The sequence below is a fragment of the Vigna radiata genome, chromosome 10, assembly GCF_000741045.1.
Source record: "Vigna radiata var. radiata cultivar VC1973A chromosome 10, Vradiata_ver6, whole genome shotgun sequence".
NCBI lineage: Eukaryota > Viridiplantae > Streptophyta > Magnoliopsida > Fabales > Fabaceae > Vigna > Vigna radiata.
The window spans coordinates 9,079,138-9,102,988 of record NC_028360.1 but is presented as its reverse complement, the minus strand read 5'-3'; the positions used below and the strand labels follow the sequence as shown (position 1 = coordinate 9,102,988).

Below are 23,851 nucleotides of genomic sequence, written 5' to 3'. Positions count from 1 at the left end.
GATGATAACTCAAAAAATTATAAACAGGATATGGATTCCGAGTAGAACGAATACCTTTCCGAAGGGCAATGGGCAAATTATCATCTGAGTTAGGAGAAGACGAGGAGGATGAAGGATCCATGGTCTGGTGAGCTGATGGAGGAAGAGATGAGTCTCGAGGATCTTCATTGTTCTGAGCTTGAGATGGTCTTCGACGCTGATATGTGAGAAGAGGTGGAGGAACAATGTCATTCACATTTTGAGTTTGAGGTATAGAGGCAGGAATAACCAAGGGATCACACGATGGTAGAGGAAACATTTGTTGAACAGATGAACGATCCTCCACGGAGGACGAGAAAAATGGTGTATCCTCAAAGAATGTGACATCAGCAGACATATAATATCTCTTGGTGAGGGAGAATAACATTTATACCCCTTTTGAAGACGAGAATATCCCAAGAAGACACACTTAATAGCTTTTGCGGATAGCTTATCAAGACCTGGAGAAACATTATGGACAAAACATGTACACCCAAATACACGTGGGGAGACATGATATAGAGGGTCGTTTGGAAAAATGACAGAATGAGGAATTTTATTCTCAAGAGAGGAAGAAGGCATCCTATTGATTAGAAAACAGGTAGTGAGGACTGCATCGCCCCAGTGATGCACAGGAATATTAGTATTCAACATCAAGGAGCGTGCAGTTTCAATGAGATGTCTATTCTTTCTCTCTGCAATACCATTTTGTTGTGGAGTGTGAGGACATGTTGACTGATGTAAAATTCCTTGGGAAGATAAGAATGAAGAAAACGCTGAAGAAAAATATTCCTNAGCATTATCACTACGAAGGATTTNAATTGTCTTCCCAAATTGATTCTTGATTTCATTAATAAAGGACATAAATATGGACAAAAGTTCAGATCTCTCTTTCATTAAATAAATCCAAGTACATCGGGAGAATTCATCAATGAAGGTTACAAAATAGTTAAAACCAAAAGAAGTAACACNACTTGGTCCCCAAATGTCAGAGTGAATAGTTGAGAAAGGAAAATTACATAGTGTTTTAGACCTTTTAGGATAAGAAGATCTAACATGTTTTCCTAACTGACACGACTCACAATCTAAGGCTTGAATGTTCTTGAGACTCGGAACCATCATCTTCAACTTGGATAAACTTGGATGGCCCAATCGATCATGCAAAAGTTTTGGGGATGAAATGGCAAAACAGGAAACTGAAGAGCTATGTTTCAAAAAATAAAGTCCTCGAGACTCATGTCCTTCTCCAATCAGGCGACCCGTACCATGTTCCTGTATAACAAAGGAATTAGCAGTAAAGGTTACAGAACAATTTAAGGAACNAGTCAATTGGCTCAAGGAGATTAAATTGTAAGGACAATGAGGAATATACAAAACAGAATTTAAATTTAGTGAAGGAGATAAGGAAACTTTGCCAATTCCCTGAGATGCAACTTTGGATCCATTGGCAACAGTAATAAAATGAGGGATTTTCTGAGAGGACATGGAAGAAAATGAAGAAATAGTACCAGAGATATGGTCTGAGGCACCTGAGTCAAGGATCCATGGATTGTGACCTTCCACAGATTGAGATATACAGGCAGTTGACACATTGGACATGGAGGAAGATTGGCCAGGATTAGAAGATTTTTCAGATTTATACTTCAAAAATTCTTGGTACTCTTCATCTGAAATTTTGGATTCTAGATCATCAGATTTCGAAACATGAGCAGCTTTGTCTGGATATCCATGTAAGGCATAACATTTCTCTCGAGTATGGACTATTTTCTTACAATATGTGCACTGAGGACGCATACCACGACCACCACTTCCTCCTCGGTTGCTTCTGCCTCCTCCTCTTCCTTGTGGTGCTACCATAGCTGATGTTTCAATACCACCAATTGAACTCTCATCTTTAACTAATGAAGGTACCCGAAGAAGTCGAGTAACTAAGNTGTCCATTGATGGAACTTGATCACCAGCTAACATTTGATCACGAACATGATCAAACTCTGAGTGTAGACCTCTTAGAATTAAGACCATGTAAAACTTATCAAGCTTCTTGTTTAGGCCTTCTAAAGAATCANCCACAAAGAAATTCTTCAATTCTTCTACANCAGCACGGGCCTTTCCTATGTAAGCAATCATATCATGATTGGTTTGTTTGAGGGAAGTCACTCTTTGAGTTGCATCAAAGAGACGTTGCACATCATTAGCAAAGATATCCTGGGCTTTTCTCCAAAAAGAGGAGCACGTTNTGTAGGGTCTCAAAATTTCTAAAACTTCTTGTTCAACCGATTGCCATAGGGCAGCACATAGTTGAAAATCAAGCTTCTGCCATTGAGATTTTTCTTCTTCGGAAACGGTGGAAATATCTTGTTCAAGATGATCATGGTATCCTTGACCAAGAAACCATAACTCCACGGAAGAAGACCAAGATAGATAGTTTTTCCAATTGAGCTTTGCAGAAGTAATGGTAGGAGTAGTAGAAAGAGATGGCGTTCCAAGACCANCCATTAAAATGTCAAACAAAAAGAGGGACAAATTGTTTGTGGGAAGAAACCCTAATCGGAGCAACCCTCAANGGAACAGCAAAACAGTGACCACAACACGCTCAGGAGACAGAGACGAAACGACCGGCAGCGGCGCGGTGAAGTTCCGGCACGGGAAAGGCGGCGTGCCGGAGAGTGGCCGGAAGGAGACGGCGCGTGACAGCGCGTCGAGAGAAGAAAGAGGCAGCGACCACCAGGGATGGGTCGCGCTCGTCGAGGCGCACCCGAACCCTTGACTTCGCCGGAGAAAAGGCTGCACCGGCGACGGCACCGGCGGACGGCGGCGACGGTGGACGGCGGCGGATGCGGCGGCGGGCAAACCCTAATGGGCTCTGGATACCATGTGAAAGTTTTGGGAGAGAAAACTGAACAGTCAAAATGTATTACTTTTCTTAAGTTACTATTACACAAAAAAATGTCCTATATATGGGACAATGGACCAACATCAAAAAGGCCCAAAACTAAAAGCCCAATAACACAATACAATATATATTTCAACAGGATGAATGTTTATATTGTGTGAAGTGTAAAACATGTTGTAATGCTATTTTATTATGATAAATTGTTTTATCACTAGTTTACTCTTATTTTCGTATTGTTTTAGTCTGTTATATGTTTAGGATGAATGTTTATATTGTGTGAAGTGTAAAACATGCTATAATGCTATTTTATTATGATAAATTGTTTTATCACTAGTTTACTCTTATTTTCGTATTGCTTTCTCTTTTACGATAATAGTCTAAATGATGTGAGTTTAAGGGGACAATCTTTTTCAGTTGTTCCAGTAAGAGGTGAGAATGAATCAAATTAGTTGATAAATGAATCTACAAAAGCATATTTATTATCTTCTTATAAGTTTATTTTAATCTAAGTAATTATATTATCGTATATATAATGTAATATTTTAATAGTTTTATACTATTAAAATGAAATATTACATCTAATATATATTTTTTAGTACATTTATTAAGATATAGTTAATCATTTTCAAGTAGATGTTACTTTACTTGACTATGATTTTTAATATTGTCAGCTAACAAAATATATTAGGCTCCTTGGTTCCACACTCTTTTTGATGGACCATCCTCAAGGTAAACTTAAATTTATTAGAATTCCAAGAACGACTCTTACTCAAAATCCTATCCACACATCAGTTATATATTTTATTTTTGGAATGACATGGCATTTTTTTACTAAACAGATCACAATTATTTTTTTACAACATAAGGAACACAAGTTAAATTTTTGTTTATACACATAATAATCTCATGCATAGTCCATGCATGCGTATGAAATTAAGAAAAACAATACAAAAATACAAAACTTAGGAGAGAAACAAAACATGAGTGATGAGGAATATTATTGACCATTGACTAGAGTGTCGAAAAACAAGGAAATCGACGGTTCAGATCTTCCAAGTCCCCTTCAATCCAAAGGTTATCATACTCTTTTAAATAACCTTCTCTTTCTTCTTTCTTCTTTCGCCTTCCCACCATTGTTGCAACTCTGCAAACTCCAATACCGACGTTTTAAGTTCCAATATTTCGTATCCGGGTCTCTCTTACTCACTTCGAATGTTACCTTTAGAGTATCATTATCACTATTTCTCAGCTTTAACCCACACGAAATTAAAACCCTACGAACCATTTTCCCGCGCAAGTTCTAGGGTTTCTCTTCCCTCCCTCTACGACACCCTCCATCGTTTCCGATGCCCAATTTTGCCCGACGCTCCTCTTAGGTACGGATTATGGGGTCACCACCGATCATCATGGGCGTGTCGTTCAGCCGGAGAACCAGATTCTGCGGCAGATTCTGGCGAGGAGAAGACCGAGGAAGACGATGCCGGTTCGAACCGGCGGAAGGACGGGTGGTGGTCGCGGTGGCGCCGGTGGCGGTGGCAGCCACTGATTCAGGTTCAGGAAATTGGGATTCTGCTTTTGCAAATAGGGATTGGGTTCTTCGTCATGCGGTTGCTACGACCCGGAATCCCACTGCCCGGGTCGGACCCGAAGGCTCCTACGGTGTTTGTGAGTGTGCCTTATAGCGAGTTTTTGAGTAGGATCAATAGTGACCAGGTGCAGAAGGTGGAGGTGGATGGGGTCCACATCATGTTCAAGTTGAAGGCTGGCATTGGAACAAGCCATGATGGTGGTGGTGAAGATGTTGCAGGGAATGGTGGTAGTAGTAGTAATATTATTAGGATGCAAGAATCAGAATCCTTGGTGAAGAGTGTTGCGCCAACTAAGAGGATAGTTTACACTACCACAAGGCCAAGTGATATCAGAACTCCCTATGAAAAGATGCTGGACAATAAGGTGGAGTTTGGGTCCCCGGATAAGCGATCTGGTGGATTCTTTAACTCTGCACTGGTAAGCATGTGGCAACACCTGTGTTATGTGTGTGATTTTAGAGATATATGAAGTTCGAGAATTAAACTAGTAATAGCATTATTACTGTGGTGCTAGAGACTTTTTAATGTGAGTTATAGCTTATCTGAATTTAGTTTAGAGCAATGGCGCCATACGATCCATTTAGCCAACTTCACATAGTGGGACCGGGCTTTTGTTTTGTGAGGAGGTTGGTTCCGGAATTGGATATCAAGAGCATAATGATGAACATTAAAATCATACACAAATAAAAATCTACCTGCTTTCACATAAACAAACCTTTCCTGTAGTGAGTATTCTTTTACAAAATCTACTATCTGATAGATGCACCTCACCATCCATGGTTATTTTAAACACATTACTACCATCCTGAAGTTTCTAGTATGGGACTAACTAGTAACTACCAAAATTAATTTTCTACACTATTTTGATCCTTGAGTTTTAATACAAAACTCAAGGTAGGTATTTTCTACAAATAACTGTAAGTCTTAGCACCCTTCTAATTATTTTCTTGGGTTAATATGTTTTTAGTAAATAAACTTTGATTCGAAAATTTGATTCATTCTAGTCCTCTAACTTTAAAATTGAATTAATATAATCTTCAAAACTCAAGGACGTTAATTTTTTTTTGTGTGTGTTAAGTGACGTCATAGGCTTGCCTTTGAGTTAGAAGTTGTCAAATGATTTGAACAGCTCAAACTTCAAGCTTTAGAGATTGTTCTGTACCTTATAAATATTCTTTGTTAAGCTTATCACACTTAACCTGAGGTACACGAGTAGCACAAACAACCAAATATTTTTAAAAAATTAAGGGAAAGTTTTGTTGGAATGAGCACTTACCACTAAACCAAAAGTCATAGTAGATATTGAGCTTGCAACTCTTTCTACTTAAGAGTGTAACAGTGCAAACATTACCAATCAATGATAACTTGGTTCACCTGGTTTACATCACAGGACAATTAATGCATCTTGCAACAATCTCTCTCTCAACAATTGTCCTATTGAGAATCAAACTTGTGACTTTGACTTTGACACTGATTGTTGGATTGACCACTTACCATTGAGCCAAAAGCTATAGCTAATCACCTTTTTCCACTTGAGAGCACAATAGTTTAAGTGTTACAATTTGATTATGATTTGGTCCATTTGGCCTATGTTATAGGACAATTGATGCATCTTGCAACAAATTTAAAACCAAACTAGGCTTTAAAAAAAGTTTGTTTTGTACTACTTGTGTAGGAATTCTGTTTTGAATAAAGACAACAATATTTGCAACTTTGGTCCAAAACTTCTTTGGTATTTCCTTTTGATGAAACATACACTTGACCATCTCCATGATTGATCTATTTGTGTTTTCACTTACTCCACTTTTGTTGAGTGTAAGGAGTCATCAATTGATGGTCAATCTCGGTCTTATGAAAAGTTTGTTGAAACTAATTAGCATTGTACTCTCTTCCATTGTCCAACCTCAAATCTGAATACAACAATTGGTTGGATTGTCAACACGTGCTTTGAATTACTAGAACATCACAACTACTTCTAATTTGTATTTAAGAAAGTAAATCCGACACATTCTCATTAGGTCTTCAATACATATTATATAATAGAGACCCGGCTACAACCTTTACTGGCTGTCCAGCTACTTTTAGGAAACGGTTTCCTTGTTTGCTTCCCGATTCAATGAGCCTCACAGTTGGATTTTTTTTTTGTCAAGGAAGGAACTCCTTGGACTAGTTGATTTTTCAGCATGTAGTTATTTTCCAAATGTGGAAAGGACCTAGCCTTTTGTGCCAAAGATAGGCTGAGCTTTCTATAAGTGGAAATGCAATTTACATCTTCATTGGATGAAATGAAAAAACTTTTGCTCCTCATCTTGACTTTGAACATTCCAAGGCCGGTTGGATCTTTAATTATGCAGTTTTTATTTTCATCCTTTGAAACTCAAATTTCCTCTGTAAATTAAGCACCTGCATGCTTTGTATTCTTTCATCTCCAACATATTTCACCTTTAGATAATCCCAAATTGTTTTTGCAGATTTGAGAGTCATGGTCCTAGTGAGGATGGTGTAGAGATACCAGCGTAAAGGCATGATTTTGCCTTTGTTTTTTTTGAGTTTTATTCTCCTTAGGATTGTTGATCTGGGTCATGGTAGGATTGTCCGACAGCTGAAGGACATCATAATCCTCTTTCACAGCTTTTCAAAGATCAAATACCTCCAAGTAAGATTCATTTCTCACTGTCCAGGGGTCGTAGTTTCCCCCATCAAAGATTGGGAGGGCAGCTTGGGAAAAACTTCCTTCAGAATCCATGGCATTGTAAAACACAGACGCAGGTCCTCAAGAAGAGAGTTATGATACCAACATTTCGGTTTTTTTTTTAAAAAAAACAAAGGCAGTGGCTAACGGGAGAAAACAGTGAAGATACAGAAATTGATAAAAGAATAGAGTGCAACAGAAAGTGCTTTGTATAGCATCTTATTATCTTAACACAACTTAATTTAAATTCTTTCAGAAATAACTGACTAAGATATCACATCCCATTATTCTAGCAACCACACTAATAACTTAGCTGAAAAGTAGGAAATAGCTAATCCATTAACGGCTAATGAATGAAAAATTGATTTTTTCAAACTGGAACAAGTCTGAGATCTTTCTAAAAGTATGCAACATCCAAAGGCACGTTCTCAACAATTTCTTAGAATGAAGCAAAACAATTGTTTTACCAATACAATGAAGCAGCTGGAGTAAAAGCAGAGTTGTGGATACAGCTCCCATCCTCTGTGAATCATTATTTTTCCAGTTTAGAAGGATAATTTTCAGAAAGCCACAATAATCCTATTTTGAGTATTAAGTTCTTAAAGCATTGAATTACCTTGATCATTTAATGATAGCTAACTTTTATATTGGATTCATGTGAACAATCTGCCCAAGTAACTGAAGCTTTTCGAAATTTGTTTGGTATGCAATATTGTATTTGTAGTTTATGACTCTGTTATTTTCACTTTCACTAGTATTTCATTATCAATTCAATGTTGTATCACTTGTTCAAAATATTCACCTGCTTATTCCAATTAGTTATAAGTTTCCTCGGCTTTTAAAGTAGATTTCATGATATGTTCATAACACGTGGCATACTGACTTCATTCTCATATTCACAGATAGCCTTGTTTTATGCTGCTGTGCTTGCAGGGCTTCTCCATAGAGTCCCTGGAAGCTTTTCTCAGGTGTGAGTTTGCATTCTGTCCCATCTTAATTCCTTGGACCTTCTCATACAACCTAGGCTTCCTACAGCTTTAAAATGATATTTTTTTTTTTTCTGAATAATTGTATGCTGCACAGCATACAGCTGGCCAGATTCGGAACCGCAAATCAGGCACTTCTGCTGGTAGGAAATCATCTGAACAAGGAGAAACAGTAACTTTTGCCGATATTGCTGGTGTTGATGAAGCTAAAGAGGAGTTAGAAGAGATTGTGGTAAGCTGGACTCTCTTGTCATTTTCAACACTTATAGTCTGTAGGGTTAAAGGCTTTTTATTGTTTAGCTTTATCTTATATTCTCTTCTTCAGTTTTTCTGGTGATACAAGGTTTTAGTTTTGACAATTCTGATGTTCACTTGCCAGGAATTTCTTCGAAATCCAGACAGATACGTAAGGCTTGGTGCTCGCCCACCTCGTGGTGTTCTTTTGGTAAGTTATAGCTTGTGTCTGAAAATGATACTCGTATACTGGGCTGAAATGAAACCATATGTTGTTATTAGCTAACACTATAGCTATGACTCATTGTTTGAGAATAGGGCACATATGTCAAAATATTTGATTTATATCAGAATATAAATGATTTGAAAATATTTTATCGATGAGATTTCAAAATATTCCGTAGGTTTATAAAAAACTATTAATATAACCAGATTCAATGAAAAAACAACGAATAAATGATAAGGTTTAGAAAAGGAAAAGTAAAACCAATACAATTTTTTTAATAGCTAATAGATTCTAGCTCTATGTCATGCTAAGCAACATTTGTCCTCATATATAAGCTGTACTAGCCCTCTACACGTTAACATTTTCTCATTCTTGCTCTTGGGTATCAATAATAAGCTCAATTTTGTTATCTAATAATGCTGAGTGTGAAATTTTGTCAACTGGTTTCCTCAACCATGACCTTGTCTTCAACGAAAAGGGAAAAGATTATGTCTTGGAAAAGAAAGAATAAGCTTCTAGGCAAGTCTCGTATTAAAATTCACATGAAATCTATCCTAAATCCTAATCTATTGAAATTTGTAATTGTTGAATACTGGAAGAGTTTTATAAGTTATAAGTATTTGTAATTGAATATTAATGAATTTGTTGTCCTCCTGAAAAATTCTTATAGTTGTGATTGAATAACATAAGAATTTTTTATCCAATTTTTTTTTTAAATCCTTTCAAACTCTAATCCAATACCTCGTAACATATTCTCATATTTTAAGTAATCATTAACTTGCAATCTAGGGGACTGCATCATGCTGTGCATGGCATAGATAGTCTTGGGCATTAATTCTTGAAAGGTTTTAACTTCTATCTTTTCTGTATGTGAGGATTTTTAATATTGCTTTGGATTGACATCTAGGCAGTGAATATCTATTGGTTATCTTACAGGTGGGTCTTCCTGGCACAGGTAAGACTTTACTAGCAAAGGCTGTGGCTGGGGAAGCTGATGTGCCATTTATAAGTTGTTCTGCTAGTGAGTTCGTAGAATTGTATGTTGGTATGGGTGCCTCCCGTGTTAGAGATCTATTTGCAAGGGCAAAAAGGGAGGCTCCGGCCATAATTTTTATTGATGAGGTATAACAATATATATTCTTCTGTTCTGCTGGATCATTTGGTTCAACATATTTGTGAAAGATTAGTTAAAGATTTCGGCTGTTTTTGGGATAGAAAGCTGTTTGCAATTTCAGCTGCATTTCGGAGATAATAGCTGAAATTTGTAAAAGATTTGGTTTTTTCTGAAAAGATGAACTAGTTTTTATGAGTATGAAAATTTGGAACTAATAATTATTTCTTAACAGTTTATTTTCCTTTCTAAGTTTTGTACATATTTTTTGCTGTGTCCAAATGAAACAAAATGTTATTCTAACTATAATCGATTATAACAATAATTGATTATGGAAATAATTTAATTTTTGCAGTTATCCAAAACACACCCCCTTTATTAAACAGAACAACATTTCTTTTGGTATGCAGATAGATGCTGTGGCTAAAAGTCGTGATGGAAAATTTCGCATGGTCAGCAATGATGAACGAGAGCAAACCTTGAATCAGTTGCTCACTGTCAGCATTCCTTTGACATTTTCTGTTTCTTGTGAATGTAAAGAAATAAGTCCAGTTAAACCTACTTTAATAAAACTAATTTGTTAAAAGTTGCATTGCAGGAGATGGACGGGTTTGATAGCAGTTCTGCAGTGATTGTTCTTGGAGCTACTAATAGGTCAGATGTCTTGGACCCTGCACTTCGACGGCCAGGAAGATTTGATCGCGTAGTTATGGTCTGTATCCTATTTTTTAGTTTTTAGTACATGATGTCCTATGGTTTAAACATTTATATTGACAATTATCAACATTATGTATATCTTTACTAAATTTCCCATAATTCTTAGGTAGAAACACCTGATAGGATTGGAAGAGAAGCTATCCTAAAAGTTCATGTTTCCAAGAAGGAACTTCCTTTAGCCAAGGATGTTGACCTTGGTGACATTGCTTGTATGACAACTGGTTTTACTGGGTAAGTATGCTGCTCTCGCCTACTCTCCCTCTTTTGAAAATATGGAGATTTGAATTTCAGCTGGAAACTTGTTCATCATTACCTCACGTAATGGGATAAAACTATTGTTGTTGTACTTGTTACAATGCTAGTAAAAAAAATCCCTCTGAAAAATTCAAATGGCCAATGAAATTTGGATTCAAGTCATAAAATCTTTAAAAGCCTGTGATTTTTTTATTAATTGAAACTGGTATGCTATGAAAAAAAATTTAAATGATTTTATTTTTGTACCCGCTATAAAAATTAGTGATCTCCAATTTGGTTCAACACTGTTCGAAGTTGCTTTCATTTTGTTCAATTAGGGAACCCTAACATTGAGGTGCTCCTTCTTCACCAGGCGTCTGCAACAATGAAAACTGAACTGCAGCTGCCACCCATCATTTTGTCTCTGTTCTATTTTTTGCTTGAATTTGAATTTCTTTGTTTCTCTGTTGACACAGGGGTTTTATGCCTTTTCCATTTCTGTTTGAGTGCACCCTCTTGCTATCTCCTTGTTCCCCACAGCCACCCTTTTTTTTTTTTTTTTTCTGTTGCCTTGCTCCCAGTTGATGGAGTTGAAGGTGAGGATCTAATGTTGGATCCTTGTGATTATAATGTGGCACATTTATTAGATTAAAGATCTAGACTCTAGGATTAAAATATTACTATTTGCTTGAGGTGTTCAAGTTTTATGTTGTGTTAGCTATAACTTGATGTATTTTGTACTTGTGTTTTGATGTTGTTAAGCTTTAACTACTTTATGGGCTATGACATGTTAATATGATTCATGATATTTATGGACTATGGGTTATACACACACACACACACACACTAATTTTCGTATATATTAATTTATAAGAATATTACCAAATGTGTATTAATTTTGTTAAATCTTGTGATTCTCATTATAATTTTTACCCCTTTCCTACAGGTATAATTCCCGAATTTGACTACCTTGCTTGTTATATTGTTACAGAGCTGATCTTGCAAACCTAGTAAACGAGGCTGCTCTACTGGCGGGAAGACAAAATAAAACTGTGGTGGAAAAACTTGATTTCATCCAAGCTGTAGAAAGATCTATAGCTGTAAGTCAAACTTTCTCAAGATGGCCTATAAGTCACTCTAATTATTTGGTGTTACTGCTCTACTTAGTTGTATGGTATGGATAAAAGTAGTCTAACTTGTACTCAAATGATAACCAAAATTTTGGCGTCCTTTGCTTCTTTTAATGATCTTGGATGTTTATGTATCTATTTTTTACATACTTAACTGCTACTGCTTGTAGTTTGGTCAGATTTTTCTGTCAAATGAGCATGAAATTAAAAATTTCAGTTCTGCAATTGGTTGTGTTAACATAAACCAAATTATTTGTTTTAGGGCATAGAGAAGAAGACTGCCAAGTTGCGAGGAAGTGAGAAGGCTGTAGTTGCACGACATGAGGCTGGTCATGCTGTAGTAGGTACTGCAGTTGCAAACCTTCTTCCTGGACAGCCACGTGTTGAGGTAAATGGTTGAAGATGATCATACTGGTAACTAAAAAATGTCAGTCATTGCAGATATGCAGATTGAGCGATGCATATTTGCCTATTTGAAATTTTGGATTTCAGTTGCTAGCTTTTAGGATTCTTGGTATATTAAGCTACAACTAGAATTAATGCATTTATGTTTAAATTTACTGTGATGATTTATTATTTCTCGTTCATATTGGCTTTGCTTTATAGATTCTTAGCCATTGGCCAGAAATTGTTTTTTGCTTATCTTCATGGGATTGGGGATGAGAGATGAGGTGGATGGGTTAATTTTCACAAGCATTTTTGCATTGTTGATATATAGAAATTCTAGCTGTTATGGTGAATAATGTATAAAGTTCTGGAGTGATATCTGATAAATAGAAGTAAGGTGAAATTATGAAAATCTGAGATAGGAGCTTCTGCAGGCAAAGTACTGTATATACCGTTGCTCCATTAAGTTTGGGTTGTGCTTCATTTTTTTATTGATCGTCATATTATTTGTAAACCAATACTCACAGTTGTAGAAGCTACTCTTAAAATTTGCTGCCTACTTTTGTATATATAACTTGTATCTTGGAAATCTATATGTTGCTCTTCATTAATCTTTAAATTATTTTTTAAGGATGATTCAATGCCTTAATATCTTGTTTGTCATCAGAAACTAAGTATATTGCCAAGGTCAGGAGGGGCTTTGGGATTTACTTATATTCCTCCAACAACCGAGGATAGATACTTGCTATTTGTTGATGAGTTGCATGGTCGCCTGGTTACCCTTCTTGGAGGACGTGCTGCTGAAGAAATTGCTTTTTCTGGTCGAGTATCAACAGGAGCACTTGATGACATACGACGGGCAACTGACATGGCATACAAGGCTATAGCTGAATATGGTCTTAATCAGACCATAGGCCCTGTTTCAATAGCCACACTTTCTAGTGGTGGAGTTGATGAGTTTGGGGGAGCAGTTCCTTGGGGAAGAGATCAGGTCTTGCCGTTCTGTAACTTTTTCTTCTTCCTATTCAATTTCTTTCTTATGCTGATTTTAGTCTGAATTCAACAGGGACATCTTGTTGATGTTGTTCAAAAAGAGGTGCAAACATTACTTCAGTCTGCTCTGGCTGTAGCACTATCCATTATCCGAGCAAATCCAACTGTTTTGGAGGGTCTTGGTGCTGATTTGGAAGGTAATTAGGCATACTGTTCTTAATGTTAGGTGATCTAGCAGTGTGTTCTCTGGCCATTTCAAATTAATAGCAATTAATACATGTAATATCTTATAACATACTTAAATGATTGATTGATATGATTAGTGTTAAGGTTGTACTGTTCAAATAAAGAATATAATGAATTATACTTGAACGTGTTCATAACTCTTGATATCAATGTTACATGCCCCCTGCCATTAACTGTTTGGTCTGAAGTGTGAAAAAATGCTCATCTGACCGTATACATGCATGTGTTTGTATATTCACTCGTGTCATTAAGCCATCAGTGAAATTGCACGAAGAATTATGCTAGATTTGGATTTACAGCTTCTGAAATCCATCAAGTAGGAGTGGAGATTAGATTTAGGCTTACAAGTTCATTCCACCTGGAGTTTATTATTAAAAAAAATTGGTCATGTAAGGGATTTTAATTAATTTGAAATGTTAACATCATTTGCTTTCGTGAATGTATACGATACTGATGTTGAAACTCGTCATTCTGGGCTTTAGTTCTGATGTTGTAGTGGTGCTTATTCTTCAGAAAAGGAAAAAGTTGAGGGTGAAGAGCTACAAAAGTGGTTAAGAATGGTGGTAGCACCAACAGAGCTTGCCACCTTTGTCAAAGGTGCACAACAACCTCTTCTCCCATCGTAAGACAGGTAGCTGATAGTTGAGAGCTGTCTACTATTATAACTTATGTGGACTGTAACTTGGGATATGAGTTGACATAATTTCCCTGAAGACAGTGAAGTTATATCTCAAATAGCATGAATTCACCATTACAACTCTGTACAGTTCTGTAAGGTGAATTTTTGGCATCGTTTTTAACAAGTAGCCAGCCTGTTGTTTGTGTTATAATTCACTTTCCAAAGCTCCAAAGCCATGGGAAATGGAAAGGTGCACAATTTACTCATCAATTGGTGTCACCTTTATTACATAAATGTTGTTAGCTGAATTTTGTTTTTACACTGACAATTATTGTGGTCACATGCGATTGCCTGCAAATGTAATTATTTCTGTACAGTTTGATACTGTGAAGTATTATGGATTCTTCCATCTTTTACTCCAAAAATATCTTGTCAGAATTGCTAGTGACAATTTAACGAAGTCCATTTCCAAATGGTGGCCTCTTTTCTTCCATAAAATAAAACATATCTGTGGCCCATAAATCATAATCAACCGCAATCGAGTTGAGGTAACACCTCTTTTCTTCCATAAAATAAAACATATGAAATATTGACCTTTGGATAATAAATGAATTTATTATTTTGTAGCTAGTCCATTTTTCCAGGCACTAATGATAGTGATGATTTTGTATTGTTATAGTAAGATGACTGATATTTTGAATCAAGTCTAAAATATCTGTTGGCGTCTGAATGCAACATTTCGTACGTTTTGGTTAGAATTACCTGCTAAATGTTTATGTTTATGGTGTCATTTTATGTCACTCATGGTCTCCGGCTTTTCCACTTCTCTAAAGGTTGAAGTGAAACAGTTTTCAGTTTTCTTCTGATTCCAAACCTTAATCAATTTCAAGTTTAAAATTGTATGACGTTTGAATTTGAAACTTTTAAAATTCGAGTTGTTTTATTAATACAATGTTATGCCTGGCTAAGATGTTTTAAATTTGTTAAATTTTAATTTTTTTTATTTGAATAAATTATGAATTATCTTGATAAAGTTTGAGCAAAAGAGGAAAAGTGTTACAGCTCGATACGCACATGTAGTCTGTCTTGGATCCTGTTGTACAAAACATCATAACTTATTTCTTTCATCTTCTTGCTGTCAGTTTTTTGTTGTAAGGAAAAGATAAGATAAAAGAAAAAGTTAAATGCAAGCAATAATAGTAGCATAATGTAGAATTGCATGATTAATTTCTGCATGTGGGGTAAAGTACTGACATTCACTGCAATGGACAAACAAGTACTGAGGCAACATGTGATTCTATTCTCAAATAGATCCATTTTTTTAATCAATAAATATCTAATATTGTTAATAAGAATTATAATATTTATTTTAATCAATGATTTGGATGAATTTATATATATTAGATGGAGTTCTGAAAATTAAGTATATACAATACAGAATAATATATGCATATATGAGAAACTAAATTTATTGTCATATTTTATTCGTAATGCTTAACTTATATAAGATATACGTTATTGTTAAGTTTAATAAATAAATTTAACTAATGAGATTGTTAAGTAGCTTTTGGTAATAATTATAAGTTAAATTCAATGTTTAAAATAATAGTTTTGTTAAAAAATAATTTATCATGTTATTCAATTTGATGAATTATGTAACATCTCATTTTTAATAGTAAAATACTACTAATATATATATATATATATATAATTACTATAAGAAACAAACCTACAAACATTAATATCGAACTTATGGAAAACTTACACATGTGTACAATGGAGCAATCTAACTCAAAAATAATAATAATAACCACATTCTCAACCACCACCAATAATTCCATACACCAAGTTTAATCCGTCAAACATTTATCGTCCTAACCAGTGACATAGACTATGACCTCCTGCTATTTTCCACGACATAATCATCCATCTCTACATGAAATGGGGTTATTGAAAGTGTCAGGACTATTCCCCAATCCAGGAGCTCCTACTTCAATACATGACACCCCACAACCAACTTAGGATATTCCTCCTTGAAATTCCTTTCTCACACGGTACTTGAACATCGTCATCACATCACATCCATAATCACACTCATACTTTATTTCCATACCACATTGCATACTACCATTACTCATATAATCTCATGAATTCTTATACATCATCCACAATGAAACACAACATCACTTAAAATCACATAAGATCAAAGAAGAAAAAGTGTACATCACAACCTGGACTAGTCGCTCAGCGAACTCACTCGCTGAGCGACCCAAAGTTCTCTCGCTCAACGACTCTACTCGTTATGCGAATCCTCCAAACAATACCTCCAAACTCCAAACCCCTCGCTTAGCGACCCAGTTCACTGGTTGAATGAAACTCCCAGTGGTAACAGACCCCAACCTCTTGCTCAACGACTTGACTCGTTAAGCGAATCCTCCAGACAACGACCCAGACTCCTTGACCTCTCGCTAAGCGACTCTACTCGCTCAGCGAGTCTGCATAATTCTGCAACACGAAAACTACAAAATTATCACCCCAAATCACTCTTGACTAATTGCATATATTTTTCCCAACTTCTAATCCTCCTAGATTGTTTTATGTACCTAATTATACTTAACTAAGTGTGTCTAAACTCTTCTAACATTAATCTAAACAATTAGCCTCAATATCTCACCCAAAAACTTACAATAAACTCAACTTATAGACGCAAATTGAATTCTACCATTTGTGGCACAATTCCATGTAACTTAGGGACTCTAATAAGTCCCAAATGACTTACCAAAACTCTCCAAATTGCCCATTTGAGCACAAAACCTCTAACTCAAATTTTCACTAGTTCACTTCCTCAAATTGAGTTCTAAATCAAGTAGAACTCTACCTTATCTATCACTAGACCTTCTCCCTACAGATTTCATCCATTTTAAACATCTTAACCACTCACAACATGCTCAAAACAGACTTCACATACTTCAAACTAGTTCACGAGACTTCTCTCACGATTTTCACTTTCTAAGACCTCATTTTAGACCAAAATAACCTATAACCAAGAGTAACCCTTGCTCTCAATAAATCCATCATCACAATTCACTTTATCAGTACCCAATCCAACATCCAAAACGCATACAAACAGATTCAACATAGTATACACCAGTCGTCATCACACAAAACATCCACCACATAATTGATTACTATACATCCAATCATAGAACAAAATTTTACTCAAATATTTCAATATTCATACCTTCTGTAACATGCACAGTTAACATAAATTAAAGAAAAATCTAGCTTCCCTTACCTCAACTCAACAACTAAAAAACTCTAGGCGCTCCACCAATTTCTTGCGACGTCAAGAATTTCTATGATTGAAGGCCAACTTTAGAATCACAAACGAACCAAGAATTTAAGAAAAAGAGTGCTTGATCCATGAAAAAACAGAAATGCTTTACCGAATCAAGAACCCTAAAATACAAAAGAAAGGAGATTCTAACTTACTTGCTCTAAACAACAAATTAATCAGTCAAATGGGTAGCCCTTGACGCAAGGATCGTTTAGACACTTCCTGATCGTCAAACAAATGATCCAAGAGTGAAAAAGGTTAGAGAGATGGTAGAAAAGCTGTTTATAGAGATGATATATTTTAAAATAATAAAACTCGTTTATAACAAAACTATTTATAATAAAACTGTTTAATATTAAAATAATCGAGTCTCGTTATTTTTAGACTACCACCATTTCTAAAACACAATTTTATGGTTTTACAAATTATATTGACAATAACAATTGAAAATGGATTTATATATTTGGTACGATAACATTTGTAAATTTTATTTTGTTACGATCAAAGCAATAAAGTAATAAATATAAATATTAATTTAAATTTTATTTTAAAAAAATTATTAATTTTAAGTCTATATTCATTAAAATTATTTTGTCATCTTTTTATAACTTTAACAACCAAAATTGCGGAATTAAAGGCAATAGTCATATTCCTACATTAAGCTATAAAAAAACACTGACAGTAAAGATAAAAATAGATTGTGTACTGTATTCTAATATTAAAGTTTGTTCAAAATAGTATTTAAAAATGTAAGAAAAGATCTTTTGACTAGTTTAACATATTTTCCTTATACCAATCACAACTATATAGGTTGTCATATGTCCTTTGGCAGCATCAGTGATGCTCTCTATTAACCCATCATTCTCTATTCATGTGAATAAACACAATCATAGAAGGACAATACCATCCTAACAAACACGTACAAGGATAAACTAAATTCGTTAAATTTTATACTAACAGTTCTAGATTATGGCTATAAAAATATTATATATATATATATATATATATATATATATATATATATATATATATATATATATATATGGGGTTTGCTAACTTGCGTACGCCTGTTTTTCAGTTGGTACATTTTAGCAATGTGTACCGGATTTCAGTAGACAAAAATACCCTTATATATCATAAATTCTAAGTTTTAAGGTTAAGAGTATTTTAATAATTTTCATTCTCAAAATTAAAAAAATAAAAAAAAAAATCTCCCTAATCCTTACTCACCTCTCTCATTCCTTTCAACCCTTTCCCTTTCATCTCTTTTACTCCAACCTTTTCTCTGTCATCCCTACTCTAGCTCCAATTGAAAAAAATCAGAAACACTTGCCTTATTTTAATAATTTTCATTCTCAAAACTAAAAAAAGAAATCTCAAATCCTTACTCACCTCCTTCATTCCTCTCAACCCTTTCTCCTCCATCTCTCTCACTCAAACATTTTCTCTGTCATCTATGCACTAGCCCCAACTAAAAAACCACTCATTATTAAACAATTTACTTTTGTAAAGAGTTGAGTCATTGACATATTCACCTTCTGAAAAAAGTTCATTCAAAATCTCTTTAATTTCATTATCTTCACTATATATATTACAGCCGACGGACACAATTTGTACCAAGACTTATGAGCATCCTTCCTTTACATTCTGAGACTATTACGTAACATTGCTCCGTGACCATTTAATTTTTTTTTGTATAAATTCATTAACTTGTTTTCCTTTACTAAAGAAAAAACAAATCAAAATACTATAAAATTCTCAACGATAAAATCAAACAATAAAAATTCTAAATCTTGAAATTTTATTTAAAAATATATAAAGAAAAAATTAGGTGCTTTAATTTTTTTATTTATGTAAGTATTTTTTTTTCTAACCATTTTATTTAATAATGAGTGTTTTTTTAGTTGGGGCTAGTGTAGAGATGACAAAGAATATGTTTGAGTGAGAGATGAATGAGAAAGGGTTAAGAGNAATGAAAGAGGTGAGTAAGGGTTTGGGGTTTCTTTTTTTAGTTTTGAGAATGAAAATTAGTAAAGTAAGACAAGTGTTTCTCGATGAGAGAGAAAATGTTGGAGTGAAAGAGATGAAAGAGAAAGGGTTGAGAGGAATCAGAGAGGTGGGTAAGGTTTTAGGGGTTTCTTTTTTTATTTTTTTTAATTTTGAGAATGAAAATTATTAAAATACCCTTAACCTTAAAATTTAGAATTCATGATATAAGGGTATTTTTGTCTACTGAAACCCGGTACACATTGCTAAAATGTACCAACTGAAAAACAGGCGTACGCAAGTTAGCAAACCCCTATATATATATATATATATATATATATATATAATTACAATAAAACATCATGGTATAGAATACAAAATAAATAATACTACAATCACAAATACACTTGTACTCTTTCATACTCATCATACATTAATTATAATCCATATAACTAAGTGTATTAATTAGAATATAAGACTTTGTTATATTTATTTTTCTTCTTCAAAAGTTATTATTATTCCATGACCACATTTCATACCAACAAAAAATAATAAGGTAAATCATTAATATGTAGATTTTTTTCACTTTCACTTTTGATGCCAAATCTATTGATAAAGATTTTTTCAATTCTCACTTTAAGTATCTTTTTCTGAGTCCAATTACTTAATAAAGTTAAGACAGTTTCATTAAAAATTCTAACATCGATACACTTCACACATCAAACGAATATAGTAGCATTTCTTCTTAGAAATTATTATCTTTTCATTCAACCATATGTGTCATATCAAACCACAACAATTTCTTTTATCATAAAGCATGTTCATATTCCTTTAAAATACTAATTACTCCAAAAACACAATAATTTCTCCAAGATCATTCATATATCAGAACATATATTTCATACTATATGTGTAGACTTGTATGACGAGTTGACTTACTCACTCAATGAGTTACCCTTGGAAAGACACTCTAACAAACAAATGGCTCACTCAGCAAGTCCAACAATGTAAAAAAATGCAATGACCTATCTCCCTCTGACTTTGTCAAATCTGAGATTGACTTTCACTCATCAAGAGTCTGCTTGTCCAACGAGCAGACATACTCTAAGTCTGTTAAACCCAAATTTAACACTCACTAAACAATAATGAGTCTACATAACACAAAATTAAAAATCTACATATATAACATTACTCCTAACCTCAATTAAGTGTTTTCTTTCTTTATATCAAAAGAGAACCAATGACTTGGAGTTACAAGTACCCTTTCAGAGTGTTAACCCTACATTTCACAACTTAAGAAACAACTTTAACCAGCATCACACATAACAAATTTTCATTTGACATATACCAAACAAGATTAATCTATACAGTTGAGATCACAACCACAATGTGGAAACAATTCAATCTAAATCACAATTACCAAGTTCAGGAAGTCAATCCAACTAAGACAAAATGACAATAATTATATCTAGCTCCCTTTACTTTGCCTGATACACTTAAAGCTTTTTAAGGCATTTCTTCAACAACTTAGTCTCACAAGTAACTTCTATCTACATACAGGAACATCAAATCAATGATGTGATCATACCATTAAGATCACAAATAGGTAAAGAATCATTTTGAGTATAATTGAGTCATATGTAACCTAATCATACATACACACAACATATAAGCATAAATTTAACTCTATAAAAGGTAGAAAAAACATTCACTTTATTTATAATTTTGATTGGATAAAGTTGTAAATTATTTTTTGTGAACTTGTGATTTTTGATCAAATAACAAATGAATGATGAGTTATATTTCTTAAAAGAAGAAAAAGATTAAGAGAAAAAGTTATAAAAATAGTAAGGTTTTATAAAAATAAACTCGAAAATGAAAATATATATTTATATAGCATAGTTATTTTTTAATAAAATATTCGAATATCATTGAATCCATAACTTCTCGCATCCTCTTTTCCAAACTTCTCCAACTAATTTTATAACTTCCAAAATATTAGTGGGGAGAAACTCTAGATCTTCACAATAAAAATTAGTTTTTCTTTATTTCTTTTGTAAGCAATTTTTTTTTTAAATAAACGAGTTTGAATATAATTTAAATTAGTAATTAAAATTTATTTCGTTAATTTTCTTTTATAGAAACATTATTCGTAATTAAACCTTGAAGAAGAATTAACGAAAAATGTTATTTTTTGAAACAACTCTTTTTAATGTAAATAAAATGTAATATTTAATCAGTATTAAAGAATGATGCATAAAAATTGAATAACTTGATGAATTATTCATATTCAGGAAAAATATTATTTGAAAAATTAAATTTAACGTACCATTATTATGAAATACATCTTATCTCGTGAATTTAAATTTATTTATTGTTTTAAAGTATTTTCCACAATATATATCTTACATTTGTTAGGGAAACCATAACATGTCAATAAATTTAATTTTCATAATATTCCATATTTTATATGGTTAAGTTTATAGCTTTTCGAGAAATAATACATAAAAATTAAACTTATAAAAAATATTTGCCAACAATTATTGCTAGATAATTTTTCTGACAAGTTGCCAATTTAATTTAACATCTTGATGTACACATCTTTTTTTGTCTTTATTCGATATTACTATATTATTTGTGATGCTATATGTTGATTATTTGTGATACTATATTAAAGTTATAAGTAATTCAGATCAAATCAAGTAATATTGTTATCAATATTTTCTGTTTTTTTTTTCTTCCAATTTTTAATATTAATAACATTTCAAAGACTCGATTCAAACTAAGTTAATACTTTCTCACGTCTATTCTTATAAAGCTTTAATAATCATGTGTAAACTTATTTGAAATCTATTTAAAGATTATTATTTATATAATTTTTACTTATTATAAAAAGTTTACAATAATTAAGTCAATACAATAAATTTAATAAAAACAATTTTTAATTCATGTAGGAAAATTTAAAGTGATAAATAAAATGGGATAGAGAAGTAAATGAAGAATGTTAGCAAAACAACAAATTCTTTAATACATTATTCGAGCAAACCTTTTATTATTGGCTATATCTTACTAAAAAGTAGTAAATGCAACAAGCCTCTCTTATGTAATAAGATTCAAACACAAATTAATAACATATTTTAAATACACATTTAAAATAACTTCGAATTATTAATTATATTGATTGGAAATAATGTTTTTAACACACTTATTTAATTAACTTAAATGGATTTTTTTTTGAAAGATAAGAAACTAGTTATTTATTGAAAAAAAAATTGAAGAATAAATCTTATACAATACAACGAATTTCTTGGGCTAACTGTGTATAAGGAAAATTAAAACAAAGAACTTGAATTTTCAGGTAAATTAAAAAAATATATAAAAGCATATTTTTTTTTCTTAAAAAAAAACTGTTATTATTGAAGAAAAATTAAATGTGCTTGACATGATAGAAATCACAAAAGTGTTGTGGAGACCATAAGAAACAATTTAAGAAACTCTTGTAAATAATGCTTTTTAAAATACACTTTGAACTTTCGATAACTTTCATTATATCTATCTTTGCTAACATTAATTACTCCATTTATAATTTTCTTTTTTTTAGTTGAATCATAAAAGCTAATATTTTTTAATTTCTAATGCAATTTTAACTGAGTTATTTTTAATGTAATTTTAAATGAGTTATCAGTTATATCTCTTTCAATTTTCTTATTTCAAAGTATATTTATCTGATATCAGTTTTTTCTCTTCAATATTATAACTAATTTTTCTCTTTCCCTTTTAATAAATTAAAAATGATATTAACAAATTATATTGTCTTAAAACTTTAAAATTGAGAAATAAAAAAGAAAAAGTTTCTATTTATAATAAATAGTAAATTACAATATATTCCACCGTTAATTAATAACTTCATCTATTCTTTGTCAACTCTTCCATAAATAAGAAAAATAATATTTTGACCGTATATAAATTTTTTATATTTATTTGATATTATCTTTTTTTATTTTATTTTATTTTTTTTTGAAAAATTACAAAAAAATTACTCTTTTAATACTATTTTATTCTTATCAAATATGTTAAATGAATGTCTTATGTTATACTACTATTACTCATAATAATGATACTAATTAACAAGAAAAATAATATTTTAATACATATAATTTTTTAAATTAATTTAGTACTATTTTTCCTACTTTTAACTTTTTTCTTTTTTCTGAAAATTATAAAAATTCACTTTTTTTAAGATATTTTACACTTATTAAATGTATTAAATAAACATCAATGTGAGTCATCTTCCTTAGTAAATTAACAATAAATGTAATAAAATTTTTTGTCTCGAAAATGAGCGTGTGTTGTTTGCTTACATGTCATCCAATTATTAGTGGATTTTAGAGCTGTGGTTTGAAAATATCTAAGCTCGAATCACGAGATCCACCTCACTCGTCATCCACTTTTG

General features: G+C 32.8%; 1 protein-coding gene across 3 annotated transcripts; it reads left to right on the top strand.

The window, feature by feature from the left end:
- The first annotated feature begins 4,011 nt into the window (after positions 1 to 4,011).
- Positions 4,012 to 14,466, top strand: LOC106775668 (ATP-dependent zinc metalloprotease FTSH 9, chloroplastic). Of its 3 annotated transcripts, XM_022786538.1 has the most exons (14): positions 4,780 to 4,918; positions 6,972 to 7,156; positions 8,095 to 8,160; positions 8,276 to 8,410; positions 8,558 to 8,623; positions 9,575 to 9,760; positions 10,160 to 10,246; positions 10,348 to 10,461; positions 10,573 to 10,697; positions 11,692 to 11,800; positions 12,093 to 12,218; positions 12,885 to 13,208; positions 13,284 to 13,407; positions 13,970 to 14,466. In XM_022786538.1, exons 2-14 carry the CDS (start codon positions 7,025 to 7,027, stop codon positions 14,080 to 14,082), a joined length of 1,707 nt encoding a protein of 568 aa, XP_022642259.1. In that variant the 5' UTR covers positions 4,780 to 4,918; positions 6,972 to 7,024; the 3' UTR covers positions 14,083 to 14,466. The 3 variants fall into 3 exon arrangements, with proteins under 3 accessions (XP_022642258.1, XP_014518298.1, XP_022642259.1); XM_014662812.2 differs by lacking the exon at positions 6,972 to 7,156 and having other exon boundaries at positions 4,013 to 4,918; XM_022786537.1 differs by lacking the exons at positions 6,972 to 7,156; positions 9,575 to 9,760 and having other exon boundaries at positions 4,012 to 4,918.
- The last annotated feature ends 9,385 nt before the right edge of the window (positions 14,467 to 23,851 follow it).